This window comes from Lolium perenne, chromosome 1 (assembly GCF_019359855.2).
Source record: "Lolium perenne isolate Kyuss_39 chromosome 1, Kyuss_2.0, whole genome shotgun sequence".
Lineage (NCBI taxonomy): Eukaryota > Viridiplantae > Streptophyta > Magnoliopsida > Poales > Poaceae > Lolium > Lolium perenne.
In genome coordinates, this window is record NC_067244.2 from 51,828,857 (window position 1) to 51,846,142 (window position 17,286).

Here is a 17,286-nt window from a genome sequence, read left to right on the forward strand (position 1 = left end):
CTACCAATTAACTTCTATTGATATCCTCAATTAACCTTTAGAGTAACTAAAGTTGTTATAGTTCTTTTTATAGTTAACTTTGGTCATATAGATTAATGGTTCCTCACTATATAAGGTATGGAGTTTTACTCTTGGTATTTCTTAGGTACTTTATTTGAGAAATGAATGAAATATAGATGTGCTAGGATTCTACTTATGATCACCAAGTGGTTCATAAGTTGAGGTTGGGATATAAGCCTAGGGTTGTTTACTAGTTACCTCTCTATGATTTCATGTGGTGAATGATATCTACTTATCCTGTTAGGATTTAACTTATCCTCACATACCTCAAGTTCTTAGGGTTTATGATCATTACTCAATTTATAATGATCAAGGTCTGGCTTCCTAAGGTATCTCTCCTTAAATGAGGTTTTCACTTCCTTGATCAAGCACTGTCTTGATCAGCTAGGGTATAGTACTTATATTTCACTTTCTAGGCTGGGCTTACTATGGTTGCCTCTAAAGTTTATATCCCAGGAGAATGTCTGAGATATTATGTTAGGGTTCTATTTAATCAATGATGATATAATCATCTGGGTATATGGATAGTTCTCTCCCTCACATTCAAGTATTGGCTCAATTACTTGAGTGTAACACCATAGCTTAGGCTCTCTTATAAAGGAATGTTTATTCTAGGGTTTATGGTGTACTCACAATATTCATTTAGGTAGCTAAGCTAAGGATTCAATTGTCTAACTTAATTGGATTAGTCCTATCCTTATTTCACTAATTCATGGATATGATCTTATTCCATGTGATATTAGATTATCTCACCACTCCAAGGGAAATGGTTTACAACCTAATACTTTAGTTCAATGGTGTCCTTGATTATTAAATAGGTAAAGCTAGATTTGGTATGAATGTTCTCTCTCAATTGGAATGACTTGGATAACATCCTAGGGTTCCTCTTAAAGATGATGATTTGAATACTTGAATGTATATCCAAGGTTTGTTACTTCTCTAATAATCATTGTAGATCTCTCACCTCTCTAGGTTTGATGTATATTAATAAGGAATAGAGAAGGATATCTATATTTCTAGAATTGATCTCCTTGTCTTGTTTCCAAGATTGAAATATAATGAATACCATGAGGTTTCATGGTAGGATCATGGATTAGTTTTAAGATATGGAGAAGATAGTCAAGAATAGTTTCTTCAATTATTGTTACTTGATTTCCAATTAAATGGATGTTCACATGTTATGGCTAGGAATATCATGTTGTGATATTTAATAAGATCAAGTAGTTGATCATTGAGTAAAGTGTTGTTGTGTTGATTATTAGTTCCATTTGATCTAACCCCTTAGATCAAATTATCTCTACCCAAAACAAAGTTTTAACAAAGTCACTTTGAGGTTTATAGCGCCTGACTTGATGAGCTACTTCAATTCCACCAAGGTCAAGTGAAACTTCAGTTACTGTGACTGTTTTATTTTAAAGCGCGAAAATTCCCCAGATTTTCTATGCATGAATGCAATGCACCATCTGTTTCCTCTATTTTTGTAACCCCATTACCTGGGATATTACAGCTGCAGCGCAGAACATCAGCGTGGAGAACTACATATCTCCCTACTTCAACATCCAGAACCTACTCGGAACTTGGAACGGTGAGTTCTGGACCTGGGGACTCAACGGACACTATAGGTACGAGTTTCCAGAAAGAACTACCAAATGGGTTCCAGACCCGACATTGAAGAGAACCGCGAGGGGACAACGCTAATCTCGTCATCATAGGAATGATATGGATCATAGCCAGGCAGGAGAACCTCGCCGTTGTCGCATTTGCAGATGCCCTGGTCATGCGCGAAGGGAATGCCCTTACCGCACCAACAATAACCCTAAATGATGTAATTTTTTGTTTTCAAATATTTGTATGTTTGGTGTGCTATAATAAAGAGACATGTATTGATGTATTATTGTATGATTATCGTATCACTGAATGCATACATATTTAAATTAATTTTTTACGGATGTCTGATTAATGTATTAATGTATGATTATACCATCGATGGATGCAGATTATGATGTCGGATTTGCCAGACCTGTTGCGAAGATCCTGCGATGTCGGACACCGTTGCCACCTCTGGTTGAACCCGGACGCGCACTCAAACCCACTCCAACCTTCAGGGTACAAACCATTAAGAACAGGTTTCTTGTTAACAATGTTTATGAGGAACATCTCAGGGCCCATGGACTTCTACCATTTTCTAAGCTGACATCGAGCAGGGAGAAGTTCACATTAGACCCATCACTTATTTCGGCCCTTGTTGATCGTTGGAGACCTGAAACCCACACCTTCCACTTAAGTTGTGGTGAGCTGACACCTACACTGAAAGATGTTTCCATTATCACTTGTTTGCCAATCAAGGGTACTCCTTTGGTCCCTGACGCTTATTCTAGTATTTGGCCGACTGAGGTACATGACCGTCTTGGCGTGGCAATGCCTGCTACGAGCCGCGGAGGGTCACGTCCTAGGGGGGTCCCTCTAAGCTGGTTGGTCAATAATTTTCAAGAGTTACCAGCTGAAGCAGATGATGCGACATCTTTTTGCGTATTTATTGTACCTACTTGGTATAATATTTCCTTCGTTCCATGGTGATATTGTTACCCGGGTCTTATTAAGATAGCCGAGAACATAGTAGATTCGCCTCCACCACCTAGCCCTATATACAACTTTGGTTTTGCAATGCTCGCGTATACCTATAGGGGGTTGTGTGATGCAACAAAGAAAACCAATGCATCTTCAAAGGGACATATACTTGCTGTAAGCGCATAGTTTCTTCAGTTATGGTCGTGGGAGTACCTACCAGTTGGGCGTCCCCACATCCTGAAACCAATTCACCCCTACGGCGGTGAGACCGAACAATATGCCTCTCTTACTTTTGGAAGTCGATGAGTACATGCTAAAAAACGGTGGTCAAATAATGTGGCACACGGTTGCTACCCTGAATACCACCAACAGTTTGAGGAGCTGCCTAGAGTTAGATCATCCCTAGCCTTCCAGATTTTCCACACGACAGTCATTAAAATATCTGTCCAAACCCTATCACTTACTACCTCTATTCCAAAATATAAGAAAAAGGCTTGTATTTTAATAGATGGGAAGTCACACAACCAAGGGCATTTGGGAGCCGTATTCCAGTGCGCCGCTGAAGCAGTTTTACCGGGAGGCATCCATCACTCCTAGTAACCCCTGAACCCACAAGGCCACAAATCTAGACCCACAAGGTCACAAATATCAATTCTAACAACCTAGATCCACAATTACACCACTTCTAACCATCTATTACATCCGTCTTGAAACATACCTTTTTTTTAGAAAACTTCAATCTCACTATGAGTTTGATGAAATCAAATTGGTTGATATCTCAAGAAAAAAAATTGGTTGATGATGTAACCTTGATGTTATCTAATAAAACCCACTAAACTGTGAATTTTTGGAACATGGGTACTCCTGAACCAGATTAAGGGCATGTCTGATTCGTAGGACTTCACAAACTAAAGAATAGGAAAAACATATGAATAAGATAGGAATGCATGTGCAATTCCATAGGATTGCAAAAACACAAAAAAATGCGAAATTGGGTGTTTGATTTGCAGGAATAGAAAAAATACAGGAATTTTAAAACCATAATCAAATCAATAATGATCTAAAGATAAAATTAGATCATTATTATGCAAATTAGATCATTATTATGCAAATTATGATCTTTTATCTCATTCTTTATGCATAAGAACGTAAACAAAAGGTTTGAGTGGATTATAAAAATCCCTTGTTTTTTCTATGAAGTCTAAACCAAAGGAAAGATTCCTACACTTTTCCTATGCGCCATTTCTTTAAGTCAAATGGATGAACAAGCGTCATGAAAGAAAAACTTCCTATTCCTATAGTTTTCCCCCATCATTCCTATGAACTAAACATGCCCTAAGAGGTCGTTTGGTAGCCAGAATTTCATTTCGTTTGTAGCATTTTAAAATGAATACATGTATGCATTCATTTACATTGTAATTTCAGAAATGGACACTTGTTTGGTTGCCACAGGAATTGCAAATGACAGCAAAATTCAATATTGAATTTGTAAATGGTTTCCATAGAGAAGCGCAAATGACAGGTCTCAGCTCGGAATTGTGTTTACCCATAGCATCATTTTGCTGGATTTTCTAAATGAAAAGATGACTCAATTCTGTGGCAACAAAACAGCACACCTATGAAATTCCAAAATGAATTCCAAGATTCCAGGTCCAAATGATGGATACCAAACGACTTCTAAACTTATTCTGGTATCAAGTTACATAGTTATCTAGCCACCAAGTGACAGTCTGACTACCAAGTGAATAGTGATAGAAAGCTTGATAGAATTTTTTTTGGTCTGTTCATTGAAAACTTTTAATTTTTTACCTAAGATATATGCTTTTTTCGAATTCAGATATGAAAATTAGCACACTACACATACATACGCGCATCAAAAATGTAAATTTTGGAGCCGGCAAGTTATAGGGTTCATGGATGCATGCTGGGCTCTTCTTCAGTTCAGCCAAAGACGATCCGATATCGTAGTCGCAAAAAAAAAAAAAAAAAAAAAGGTTGATATCGCACGGACTCTTCTTGCCAACCATCTGATTCCGATCGAGACCGGTCAGCAAAAAACCAGCAATGGCGGCCGCCGGGGACTCATCCGCCGTAACCATCGAGCCCAGCTCGTTCGACGTGGTGGTCTGCGGCACGGGCCTCCCGGAATCCATCCTCGCCGCAGCATGCGCCGCCGCCGGCAAGACGGTCCTCCACATCGATCCCAACCCCTTCTACGGCTCCCACTTCTCCTCCTCCGTCCCGCCCCACGCCCTCCCGGCATTCCTCCTCTCCTCCGCATCTCCCCCCTCCACAACCTCCTCCGACGCCGGCGTGATACCTCTCCAACGCCGGAGCAGTCTGTACTCCGACATAGAGACATTGGGGACGGTCCCCTCGGAGGGCAGCTTCGCCGTCGACCTGGTCGGCCCCAGGCTGCTCTACTGCGCCGGTGAGTCCGTCGACCTCCTTCACCGGTCAGGGGGTGGCCACCACGTGGAGTTCAAGAGCGTCGACCTCCTCTACTGGGATCATGGCGATCTCTTCCCAGTTCCAGCGTCCAGGGAGGACATCTTTAAGACCAAACTATGCGAGGACGCCAAAGTTAACTTATTTGACAAGCGCCACCTCTACGCCTTCGTCGAGCTTGTGAAGTCACACATTGCAGCCAAGGAGAGGGGACAAGGCAAAGCTTCCATATCTGAGGAAGACTTGGATCTCCCCTTCGTTGAGTTCCTCAAGAAACAGAACCTTACGCCCAAGATGATAGGGTAAGATCAAGTCTGTGTACTACTCTTTTGGGACTCTATTGTCAGTCACTCCTCACTAATTTTACGAATTAGGACTGTCTGCTCTGTTGCATCATGTTTATTTGTATGATTGTGACGAATGAATATTGTCACTAGCTTAGTGCGACTAATTTATTAAGGCTGGTTGCATCTTGTTCATTTGTAGGGTTGTGTTGTATGCAATCGGGATGTCGGATTATGATCAAGAAGATGACACCGCAGACTCACGTAAAACATTATTAACAACCAGAGATGGAGTGAAGACAGTAGCTCTTCATTTCAAGTCCATTGGGAGGTTAGTTTTCTTTCCTTGCATCCTTATTAAAGACCATATATTATTCATGTAAGACCTTTTTGAGGAACTTTGTTTAGCCTTACAAGGAAATATAACTGAATTACGGAATAAATATAAGGGACTTTTACCTTGTAGAATAAAGACCATGTGTTATTGATGTATCAGGTTTGCTAATGCAAAGGGTGCTTTCATCTATCCTATGCATGGCCATGGTGAGCTGCCTCAAGCTTTCTGTCGTTTCGCTGCTGTTAAGGGTGCCCTATATGTAAGATGATATTGATACCTTCAAAGTATATCTATCTGGTTTTGATTTTACATGTATCCTTGGCTTACTCTTTCTCCAATCAATATCATATATCCCAGTATCAACTTTCTATCTCCATGTTTGTTTTGAATCTGATGCAATCTGATTGATTGCAACCTATCCTTTGATAATGTATTATGTGATATACCAATTTCTTGAAACCCCTTTACAAGAATGACTTGTTCTTTTGTGTAACAAACTATCTTTCTTCCAAGAATGCAATGAATTTGGATCAAATATCATATAAACTATTATTGTTTATGATCATTTTGATATTTAACCTCAGGCAACATTTCTTTTATGTCAATGATCAGGTTTTGCGGATGCCTGTCACTGCCCTTCTTATGGATAAGGTATGATAAAATTTATGCTCTATATTGTGGATCTTCTTGGGTGTTGTCTGTGCCTTGTGTAGTTGCTTACAGTGTGTCTTACTTGTATTATATGTTTAATCAATATATTTTATTCCCTGCAAATAGGTGGGAGATTAGAAATCTCACTTGGTTCATCAGAGATAAAATGGGGACAATTAAGAAAACTCGTTTCTACACCATTAAATTTAAGAAGATACAAGTGTGTACTAAGACGAGGCGTTTTTTACATATAAAGGGTCTAGGACATTCAACTGCTTGTCTTCCGGTTATGAGCTCAATGCCATAAGACGAGAAATATTGTTAAGCTTTTGTTCCACAAAAAAGTGGGGAAGATCTTGTTTGAAGTAGAGCAGGGAGAGCTTCCTTGCTTATGATAAAAACTAATTTGAATGATTTAGATTAATCACCATAATCAGCAGAAGAGGGATTGTTGTGTTTTCCTTATTTATATTCTACACGTGAAAATATTCTGCTTGTTTATTGCACTCGTCTATAATTTTTTTGACCCTTTCTTTGTTTAGTGAAATCCAATAATCAACATCTTCTCGATCAGGAAAAACAATGTTATATTGGCACAAGGTTGGCAACTGGTCAAGATATTCTGTGCCAGCAGTTGATACTCGATCCGTCATACAAAATTCCTTCCTTGGATTTGCCATCGGGCCCTGCAGACTCAAACTCACCAAGAAAAGTTGCTCGCGGAATATGCATAACTAAAAAGTCCGTGAAACAGAATTCGTCGAATGTTCTGGTTGTTTTCCCCCCAAAATGTTAGAATAAGTGTTCCCGTCCTTTTTTTTTTCCTTGAACTAGCCATAGCTCATTCCTTTTCTTCTCTTTGATGCCACATGTTTCCTCTAATTCAGCAGTACAAGAGCAGCAGGTTGCAACTCTTCGGGTGCTTCAGTTGATCAGCAATGTAGCAATATGCCCTCCTGGAATGTAAGTTAGCTCCTATCGATATATCATTAACGTATGCAACTTCCCTCACTAGCCAATCTCACTCGTAGGTTCATGGCATACCTTTCTATTCCATGTGTTGATGCCTACATGGGAAAACTCTGCATAAACAAAGCAATAGAGGTTCTTTTCGGTTCCCAAACTTCAGATGGTTCAGAAGGCCATTCAGAGAAAACCAGAGAGGACAACGATGATGCAAAGCAAGGTCTAATATGGAAGTGTGTTTATGTTCAGGAGATCACACAGGTCCATTTCTTTGATATCATTATAGATTGTATTCACAGTTCAATATTGGTAAACAACAATTCTTATACTGATGTGCACATTTATACAATGTAATCACAACACATATATGCTTTCATGTCTTCCACCACCAGGCAAAACCCGGTCCTATATTATCCTGCCCAATGCCTGATGAATATCTTGACTACAGAAATATACTGGAATCAACAGAGAAGGTATGCATTTTGTGTGATGTTACATTCTTTATTATCAATGCTGTATTTGCATCTGCACAAGAAAGTAGGTAACTAGCATTGTTGCACCTAGTCTGCTGAGTTTTGAGTCCTTACCTAACTTTCAATGACCCTCGTCTCTTTTCCTTTTGGAAGTAGGTCATAGTTCAAGCTAATCTACGAAATTTTAGAACCATTCCAATACTATTCTGTATCGAGGAAAAGGCTAACTTGTATATCTTGTGATGGTGTGTATTTGGTTTCCTATTATAAGATACAATGTTGATGTAGTTTTAGGGGTCGACTCTTCATTTATTAGACAGTTGTTATGTCGTGCATAATATATTGAAAAATTAAGAATCATGTCATATGTATAAAATCATATTGCCTGGCCTGCACATAAGTTAAGTTTGTTTAAAACCTCAATATATTTCAATGTTTTTTGCAGTTATTTGCGGAAATCTATCCTAACGAAGAATTCCTGCCTAGAAATTCAGCTCCCCAACATGAAGATGACGACTCTGATTCCGCAGAGTGAAACCATTTGTTATTGTTGAAGGAATTTAACTTAGGTTTCAGGTGTAGAAACTACAACTAACTAAGCACAGAGCAAAGCTATGCAAGCAGAATTCTTTGGTTGTGGAGGGTTTGGATGCATTCATGTCAATAAGCAAAAGGGATTGGTAAACCATATTGTACATGAGTCCCTCAGTAGTAGCTAATTAAGGGAGATAAAAACTTGCTTAATTGGTAACCTGTTCAACATTGATTCATCTCCATGTAAATCATACGACACTGGTCGTGAATGTAATCATTCGATGCTGGTAGGCATCTTGGAATGTGATTTACGCCTAATCTCTATGCAGACAAGATACTGCCGAATGAAGATTGTCAGCCGAGATGGCTCCTCCCGCTCTTCCAGCCCGGCCACCGCAACCTCTTCTTCCCCAACCACGGCAACCACCTCAACCATGCACCGCTCAACAGCCACCAACGCTCACAACTATTTCACCCCCGCCTCCACAGAAGCTTCCACCACAAACATACTGCATCGACGACGACTCCAACGCCCATCGAACCCTACGCTCCTTTCTCGGCGTCGGAGACGCCATGGACCTCCAGTTCCAACATGACGGTTGGTGCAACCTGGGCCTTCTTACAGCTCCAATCCTCGTTGATTCATACGCCTACCCCATGGTAGCCTCCATTCATCTCTCCGAAATTTCCTTTGATGAGATTCTCATCGTCGTCCTCCTCCAAGCATGTCTCGGTGGTTCTGCAAAATACTTAGAGCAGGTCTAACAGACCCCTTAAAAGCCCCAACTCCGTAAAGTACGGGGCGGCTCCTCGCCCCTTACAAGTACAGGGTGGGAGGCTGAATACAGGGCGAACCCCCTAGTCGTGGCGGGCTGAATTTTCAGGAAATCGTCTATGCATCGCGCCGGTCGCGGCCGGGGCGGCGTCGCGTGACGGGGCCGTGGCGGCCGGAGGCCGGTGCATGGCATGGTGCGACGAGCAGCAGCAGGCCGGAGGGCGCGACGAGCAGCAGCAGGCCGTGGCGGGCAGGGCGGCCGGAGGCCTGGCCGTGGCGGGCGAGGGCGGCCGGAGGCTGGCCGTGGCGGGCGGGGGCGGGGTGGCCGGGCCGTGGCGAGCGGGGCGGGCGTGGCGGGCGGGCGGGGCGTCGCACGACGGCCGTGGCGGGCAGGCGGCCGGAGCGGGAGCAGAGGCGGCTGAGCCATGGCGGGCGGCGTAAGCGAGGCGGCCGGAGGCCGGTGCGGAGGCGGGGGCGGCCGGAGGCCAGGCCATCACGCGATTTGGGGCCATGGCGTGCAGTGCCCAGAGGAGGAAGAAGAAGAGAAGGAAGATGAGGAAAGAAAGAAAAAAAAATTAATTTGGCATATTTTTGGAATATGCTCTTTTACAGTTTAGGGATACGGGGTCTGCTAGCTCGGACAAGTTTTTGGCCGATCGAAATCGAATACAGGGCCCTCTACTCGTGTTATACGGGGCAGAAATTTAAGGTGTATGTTAGACATGCTCTTCTTTATCTTTACCTACTAATAAAGGAAGTAAGGTTTCTCCCCAAAATTTTCGTCCGTTTTAAACTTGCTCTCAGAGTTGACAGAAATTTACAGGATGATGCCACCGCGCAATTAAAATCAGTTCCCTACAACCGCTATGTTCGCATAATTAAAAGCTGCTGTCGATCGGTGATGGCCCGAGAATAGGGTCGCTGGAAACTGGCCCATGGGCTTGGACGGCTCGGCCGCTATGTTGCATGCGACCAGCCTCAGCCACGTAAAGTCATTCACTGCTCGGCGTAGGAATTATTTAGTCCCACCTCGCTCACGAATACCGATCTTTACATGTTTATATGCTTGAAAATTTGCTGGCTTATCAGCGAGCTGTGCCAAAATAACAACCTTGAACGGTTGATCAAATGATCAGAACTCTGAAAGGCTGATGGAAAGAGGACATAAAGTTGGAGCACTATCACAGATGAAGCCTCGATCAGGGGAAAACAAAGAGAGCCGGCCGGCGGTAGCTGCTGTTGGGGATCGTCCAGGCTTGCATCAGCTCGCGGGAGATCTAAAGGCTGATGGAAAGAGGAAAAATAATCGCACTATCACAGATGAATTTGGGGCGGATGGTGAAAGATAGTGGAGCCGGCCGGCGGTAGCTGCTGTTGGGGATCGTCCAGCTCGCGGCCAGATCTAATCTTCATCCGCACGATATCAGTTTAGGATACGAGATTATCATTGAATAGCACGGGATAGATAAAGGAAGCGAGAGCCATGCCTCTCCAAATTATGATTGCTGGGGTTACCTAATTAATCACTTATGGGGTTGTGAGCCAATCAAATGCATTAACCACCGCTATATGAGTTGTCCACTATGAATGTTGGAGCGGACTGATTTTAAAATATTGTTTTCTTTTTCTTTAATTTCATAAATAATAAACTTCTTTATCTAACTTTCAAAAAAAAAATACATCGTCGGGTTAGAGAATCATAGAAGGAACTTTTCGGGTTGGGCTAACCGGACAGGCCAGGATTCCTTAGGCCTTGCCCAGCGAAAGAATAGGTCGGGCTGAACCGCACGACAGCGCAAAAAAATAGGTCGGGCTGAACCGCACGACAGCGCAATCAAAAAGAGAGAGAGCAGGATTGCCAAGAATCAGTGGTGGAGCCACATTTGAGTTGTGTAGTCAAATGACTACACAGTTCTCGACAATACAAAGTGTGCAAAAAAATATTAAAAAAATATATAAATACATGTATTTAACTACACAACATTAAGCTAACAACACATGATTGTTGTCTTGGTTCCTCCACTGCCAAAAACATTCACTCACGCGATCCTACAACAAATCACAGCCATGTAGGATAGGGGAATCACAGTTGTCCTCGCGCACACATGCAAACAATAGGGCGTCGTGAATTGATATGCGAGAGACAATATTGTATTAGCGAGTGTGCATGTGTACGTCTAGGGCGGCGTCCACGACCGCGAAAAAGATTCACATATGGCTGCACCAATGTTTGACATGATCCGTCAAATGAGTCAGGCTTTTTTGCCGCGCTCCGATCTCCAGAACATACCGGGATAGCCTGACATGACGAAAATGAATCTTGCCATATCGGGTTAGCCCAGTCCGAAAGGTCCCTTTCAGGATTCTCTAGCATGACGCCACAATATTTTAGAAAAAAATCAAAACATGTAATATTTATAAATTAAAAAAATAAACTTATATTCCTTTTAAAAAAGTCAGACTACGCGCAAGAGAGGGGAGCGGTGGGACGCTCACAACAACAACGCTTGATATGGGGAATTCCGTCAAATCTAGGAACCAGAGGAGACAATATCAATGGATGGACCTCATCACTTCAATCGCTTTACACAAACATCACTCGATTCAAGGCATTTGTAAAAAGGCAAACAATGATCTTTTTTAATCGCACGTATCAACTAGCAGGTTCAGCCGTAGCAACGCACGGACTTTGTACTAGTAGAGTACAAAAAATCTCTTCCTACTGCTTCCTCTTCTACGTACCCTCCGTGCCATCCATGAACCACCAAAAACCCATCAAAGCAAAACAATTCACGTTAGTCTTCGACCACATCCAAAACACCCCAGCTCATGATGCATATGCGCTACCCCCTGCTCAGTCACTCCAAACACCACCAGCAAAAGATCAACCGCCGTCTACAACATGCACCAAGCTTCAAACGCAAAACCACAGTCCACACCTCCAACAATGGGGCCATGCCGCCGTCAGCTCCCGCTCCAACATCTGTACCTGCTAACGCCATCAACATGGAGCTGCAGCCACGGCTGCCTACTGCTGGTTAGTCTAATTTCCTACGATCATGCTTTTAGATCCTTCATTTCCAAGATTTTCCGCTCTAAGATCGTAAACCTAGATTTCCAAAAAAAAAACAACCACCATATGGCCAACACCAAAGTTGCAGAGTTTTGGATTAACTTTTCTTCAATTTCAGTCAAACCTAGCGCTTTCACTGTTAAAAATGTCTTAGATACACGATGCTTTCTCTGTCTCATCAGCTAGGTGCAATTTTTAAATCGCATGCTTCCTCCTAGATAATTGTCTCTGAAAACCTTGTTTAGATCACCAATCATCCTCCCTGGGATCACGTTAATCCTAGCACCCTCACTTCAACGCGCCAAACAAATCTGTTCAAAAAATCGTCATCAATTCGGCCTACCACCTTTGCTGCACGCCCAGCCTTCACCGCCCTTGGGCCGTCATTATTGGGCTGACCAAACAGACCTTGCAGCCGCCTGCCCAATGCTGCGGCCGCTGATGCGACAGAAGATACCGTAGCCTTTAGCCTAGCCCCTCAGCTAATCGCTGACCAAAGTCGGCAGCCGACGCCTGATGCTCTGCAGCCCTCGCAATTGGCAACATCAATCACCTCACCACTTGCCTCTTCGGGTCAAAACATGGCCGTCACATCCATTGCCCTATCCCCTACCACCACATCCACTATTTCTCACCCGACGTCTACGGACACGGTCCACGCGGAGACCGTCTTTTCTTCCAACCCTAGCGCACGGACCATTGTGAACCAAGCCCACCCAGCAGACAACCCTCAAAACCAAGCCGCCTGCGCGCCACTCGATGGCATGACGGCATGCAACGCAGCACCCCTGCTATCGCCGGCCACGGCGAGCCAGCCTACGAACCCTAGCCCTTATCCTGACTACGCTCCTCGATTGCCTACGCCATACAGAGATGCCCTCCTCAGAACGCTTCATGCGCAAGATTCGTCTGCGTCGCCCACCACCGCTTCGCTGCCGGCAAGAGCCGCTATAAACCCTACTGATGGCTTGTGCTTGATGGAAGCAGTTGGGGAACCCCAAGAGGAAGGTGTGATGAGCACAGCGGCAAGTTTTCTCTCAGTAAGAAACCAAGGTTTAATCGACCAGTAGGAGAAAGGCGTGACTTCTAAAGGTGTTGCTAGCTGACTAGTGGCAGGACGCACTACCGGCGTCAACAACAACGTGGAAACCTGCACACAACACAACCAAAATACTTTGCTCCAACTTACAGTGAGGTTGTCAATCTCACTGGTTTGCTAAACACAAAGGATTAGACGTATCGAGTGAAATATCGAGCGGAAAGAGATGTTTTCAATAATTAAAGAGAACAGAGCTTACAGTAAGTAAACAGAGCAGGATTGCAGTGGTTGAATTTATCAGTGTAAAGGAAAGGAACGGGGTCCACAGTTCACTAGAGGTGTCTCTCCATAAAGATAAATAACATGTTGGGTGAACAAATTATAGCTGGGCAATTGAGAGAATATCGAACAACACATCTACAATCTTAGAAGTTATTGTCACTCTCCCAGAAAACTAGAGGCATTAACCTACTATCGAGCATAAATACCTCCTCTTGGAGTCACAAGCATCTACTTGGCCAGAGTATCTACTAGCAACGGAGAGCATGCAAGATCACAAATAACATATATGGCATGAATATATAATCGATCTCAACATAGTACACAGTATTCATCGGATCCCAGCAAACACAACATGTAGCATTACATAAGGATGATCTTGATCATGTAGGGCAGCTCACAAGATCTAGACATGAGGCACAAATTGGAGAAGACAACCATCTAGCTACTGAGTATGGATGAACTACTCGTGCATCACTTCGGAGGCGGGCATGGCGATGTAGATTCCTCCGGCGATGATTTCCCCCTCTGGCAGGGTGTCGGGAAGAGCTTCAGAACCCTCCCGAGATGTGTTCTGCAATGGCGGCCGCGACCAAACTTTTCGTGGATGGAGGCTTAGGTATTCAGGGTTTTCTCGAGATCGTGAATAAATAGGCAGAGGGGTGGAGGTCAGGGTGGCCCACACCACTCCTAGGCGCGGGCCAGGGTCAGGCCGCGCCTAGGGCTGGCGTGGTCGTCCTGCTGCCCCCCTTCGACTCCCCTCTGGACTATGTCTTCGTTACGGAAAATATTTACTTTGGCTTTTGTTTTGTCCAATTCCGAGAATATTTCCTGTATAACTTTTCTGAAATACAAAACAGCAGAAAATAGGGAACTAGCACTATGGCATCTTGTTAATAGGTTAGTGCCAGAAAATATATAAAAGTGCAACGAAGTATGAGCAAAACATATATAAATTGGTGTAAAATAAGCATGGAACATCAAAAATTATTGATATGTTTCAGACGTATCAGCTACCTCCATCTCCCCCTCTCTAAAGACTCCCTCAAGCTCCGTTGCTACCGCTGCCTATCCAAGGAACACAAAGTCCAAGCCTGTAGAGACCCTGTCTGTTGTGCTCGCTGTGGTGCCTCCGGCCACCGCAGCGCTATCTGCAGCCCCAAAAACACTCCGCTTGCTTTCGCTCTACCTCCGTTCACCACCTCGCCACAGTCAGACAACTTCCAAGCTCCAATGGCTTCCCCATCAGCTCCTACCCCCTTTGCTGACGACGGCTAAGTCATTGTTGCTGCTCCAAACGGCGAACTCTGGGTCGATGTTCGCCGTTTCAACCTCCATCGAGAAGCCCCTACACCATCCACAACCATCCCGGCTAACACGCGAACCCGATCAACTTCTACTCTGAAGGAGAAGATGACGACGATGACTCGGCGCCTCCCTCTCAGCGGGGATCCGCCACCAACAACGATCCCTTGCCCGACGCCGCTGTCGACGTGGCTAGGGGCATCCTGCGTGGGACACCCGTGGAAAGGCATGCTTCGTCACGCCACGCTGCAAGGCTTGGTGGGCCTGTCCCGGAGATCTTCGTCCCACATCACTTCATCCATGATGTCAGCAACCTCGTCTACGCGCTCGTCGATGGACCCGTTCGACAGGAGATGCCGCACATCCGCGCCGCGCTAGAGCTCAACCCTAGATGCCCTCCTTTCGTCCTTGCTCCATCAGTTTTTGGGTCCGCGCTGCTCATCTTCCCCTCCAACGCTGACCGCGACAGAGCCATGGCGTTGGGGCCCTTCCCCTTCGAAGGCACCACCGTCACCATGGATGAAGTGATGTGGGATGAAGATCGCCACCACCAACTACGACGTCATCGTCGAGCTGCGCGCCAGGAAATATCCGCTCCGTCTCTGGCACCCGTCCGGAGCCAACTTCATCTTCGGCTCCATCGGCAAGCTCTGCTGCGTCGACCAATGCAGCGTCACGGGACATGACTTCACCATCATTTGCACTTTCGTGCTCCTCGAGCGTGGCAAGCGGGTGCCTCCCTCAGCCGTCCTCCGCATGCCCGACAGTGACGTAGTCGTTGTCTACTTCGACGTCGACAACTCCTGGCAGCTCAACGTGGCTACGGATGCCCCGCCGCCCTCGCCATGGCCTCAGACCGCTCCTACAATGGTCTCCACGGGCACCCAGACTGAAGCCCCGGACTCGCCGCACGCGACGCTCCCAGCGACGCTCCGGCACAACCACCATTCGCTCCACAGCTGCCTGATATTGTGCCACAGGAAAGCTTGAGCCAGCAGCCAAACGGCCTCGAAGCTATTCACCTAGCGATCGATGCCGGCGACGCTGCTCAGCAAGCCGCTGACGAGCTCATCGCCCACGCGGAGGAGCTCATCTCCTCCATGCAAGCCCTCCGCCAAGACCCCTCCTTCACTTTCGCTGCTCAGTCCTCTGATCAAGGTGCTTCTCTCACCCCTACTCCTGTCAATACACCATCGATCTCCCGAACTGAATCTCAAAATCTAAGCCTATCTGAAACTGAACGCGCAGACAATTTCGTGCACACGCCCGACCCGTTCCGTGCCAGGGAAGAGCAACGCCGTCGCACGCGCGCTCGCCGCGCCACTGAAGTTGCGGCTAAGGTGCGGAGGAGCCAGCGCCTGGCGGCCAAGCAGGAGGCCAAGTTCGTCAGCATGCTCGAGGTGGACGTCAAGAAGAAGGCCGCCACACGTTTGATCTGTCTGCGGCTCTCGTCAACACCGGCCTCATCGACACACCAGACCTCCCCGCTTCTGACATCCACGCCATGCGTGCTGTCGCGCGCGAGTGCGGAGCCACGGACGACGAGCTTCTAGCTTTCGACGACCAGCCGGTGCCTGCACAGGCGCCATGAATCTCCTTCACTACCTGACGGTGCCATCCGCTGTCAGTTCGCTGACACCACCGCACCGCTTGCTAATCAACTGTCCGTTAGTTGTTCAGTACCTTGGTTTACACCTATGTGCTCGTATCATTCCTCTAAGTGGTGTAAACGTAGTTTCTTATGAGTAATCTTAGTTACAGTATCTTTTCTGCACCTGGAACATTCGTGGTCTTGGGCAACAATCTGTTGCCACGCAAAACTGCAGTGCAACAACACGATAACTGTCGTATTTTCGTGACGACGAACGGATGATTTTCGGGCAAATCAACAAAGATTCCTCAATTTCGGAGAGGACGACGACCGCTTTTCAGCGCAAAGCGGCAAAGATTTTGCTAAACCCTAGATGAACTAGAGTCTAGCAGAGAAGAACAACAGAAAAACGTACGTAAAAAGTAGATACATATTTATTTGATAGATCGATTGGTTGTCCCTTTGCTCAATCGGCCTTGGCCTATTTATAGGACGCAGGACTTCGCGTGCGGGTACAAAACTCAGAAACCGAATAGAATTTGTCCTTCCTAAAGTCGGTTACTACCTAGGAATCAATACCTGCCTATTTATCTGCTAGCCAATGTAACAACTCCCAACAAAGTCCCGTACAGATATTTCCTTGGGCATTCAAACCGGCATGACCTTTGTTACCATTGTTGCAGCTCGATCGAAATATCCCTGGCTGCAGCTAGGACTTGTCCTGGGCACCTGCGTTTTAGCTTCGCCTATCTGTGAATCCATTCACGATTTGTTCATCCTGGGTAGCCACTAGTACTCCATATATATATTCTGTGTAATGGCCTTCTCCATCTGGTGCGTTGATGCGATATTTGTAATACTGTGATCAAGCCCGCATCTTAAACTAAACATCAAAATCCAAAT

The 17,286-nt window shown here is 45.2% G+C and overlaps 2 protein-coding genes across 3 annotated transcripts in view; both read left to right on the forward strand.

The window, feature by feature from the left end:
* LOC127292145 (DNA-directed RNA polymerase V subunit 7-like) overlaps positions 1-17,286 on the forward strand; it is a 116,454-nt gene that overhangs the window by 77,623 nt on the left and 21,545 nt on the right. The gene's annotated exons all lie outside the window — the stretch shown is intronic.
* Positions 4,625-8,639, forward strand: LOC127292016 (rab escort protein 1). 2 transcript variants are annotated; one of them, XM_051321367.1, is made up of 9 exons: positions 4,625-5,378; positions 5,563-5,691; positions 5,857-5,956; positions 6,310-6,348; positions 6,923-7,139; positions 7,236-7,311; positions 7,380-7,575; positions 7,707-7,787; positions 8,233-8,639. In XM_051321367.1, the coding sequence occupies exons 1-9, from the start codon at positions 4,693-4,695 to the stop codon at positions 8,320-8,322; spliced, it is 1,614 nt and encodes a 537-aa protein (XP_051177327.1). In that variant the 5' UTR covers positions 4,625-4,692; the 3' UTR covers positions 8,323-8,639. The 2 variants fall into 2 exon arrangements, with proteins under 2 accessions (XP_051177327.1, XP_051177336.1); XM_051321376.2 differs by having other exon boundaries at positions 7,239-7,311.

Coding starts and splice junctions, on each gene's coding strand:
- LOC127292016 (XM_051321367.1), top strand. CDS start 4,693: ATGGCGGCCGCCGGGGACTCATCCGCCGTAACCATCGAGCCCAGCTCG. Junction 6,349..6,922: donor CTGCCCTTCTTATGGATAAG/GTATGATAAAAT, acceptor CTTCTCGATCAG/GAAAAACAATGTTATATTGG. Junction 7,312..7,379: donor GCAATATGCCCTCCTGGAAT/GTAAGTTAGCTC, acceptor TCTCACTCGTAG/GTTCATGGCATACCTTTCTA.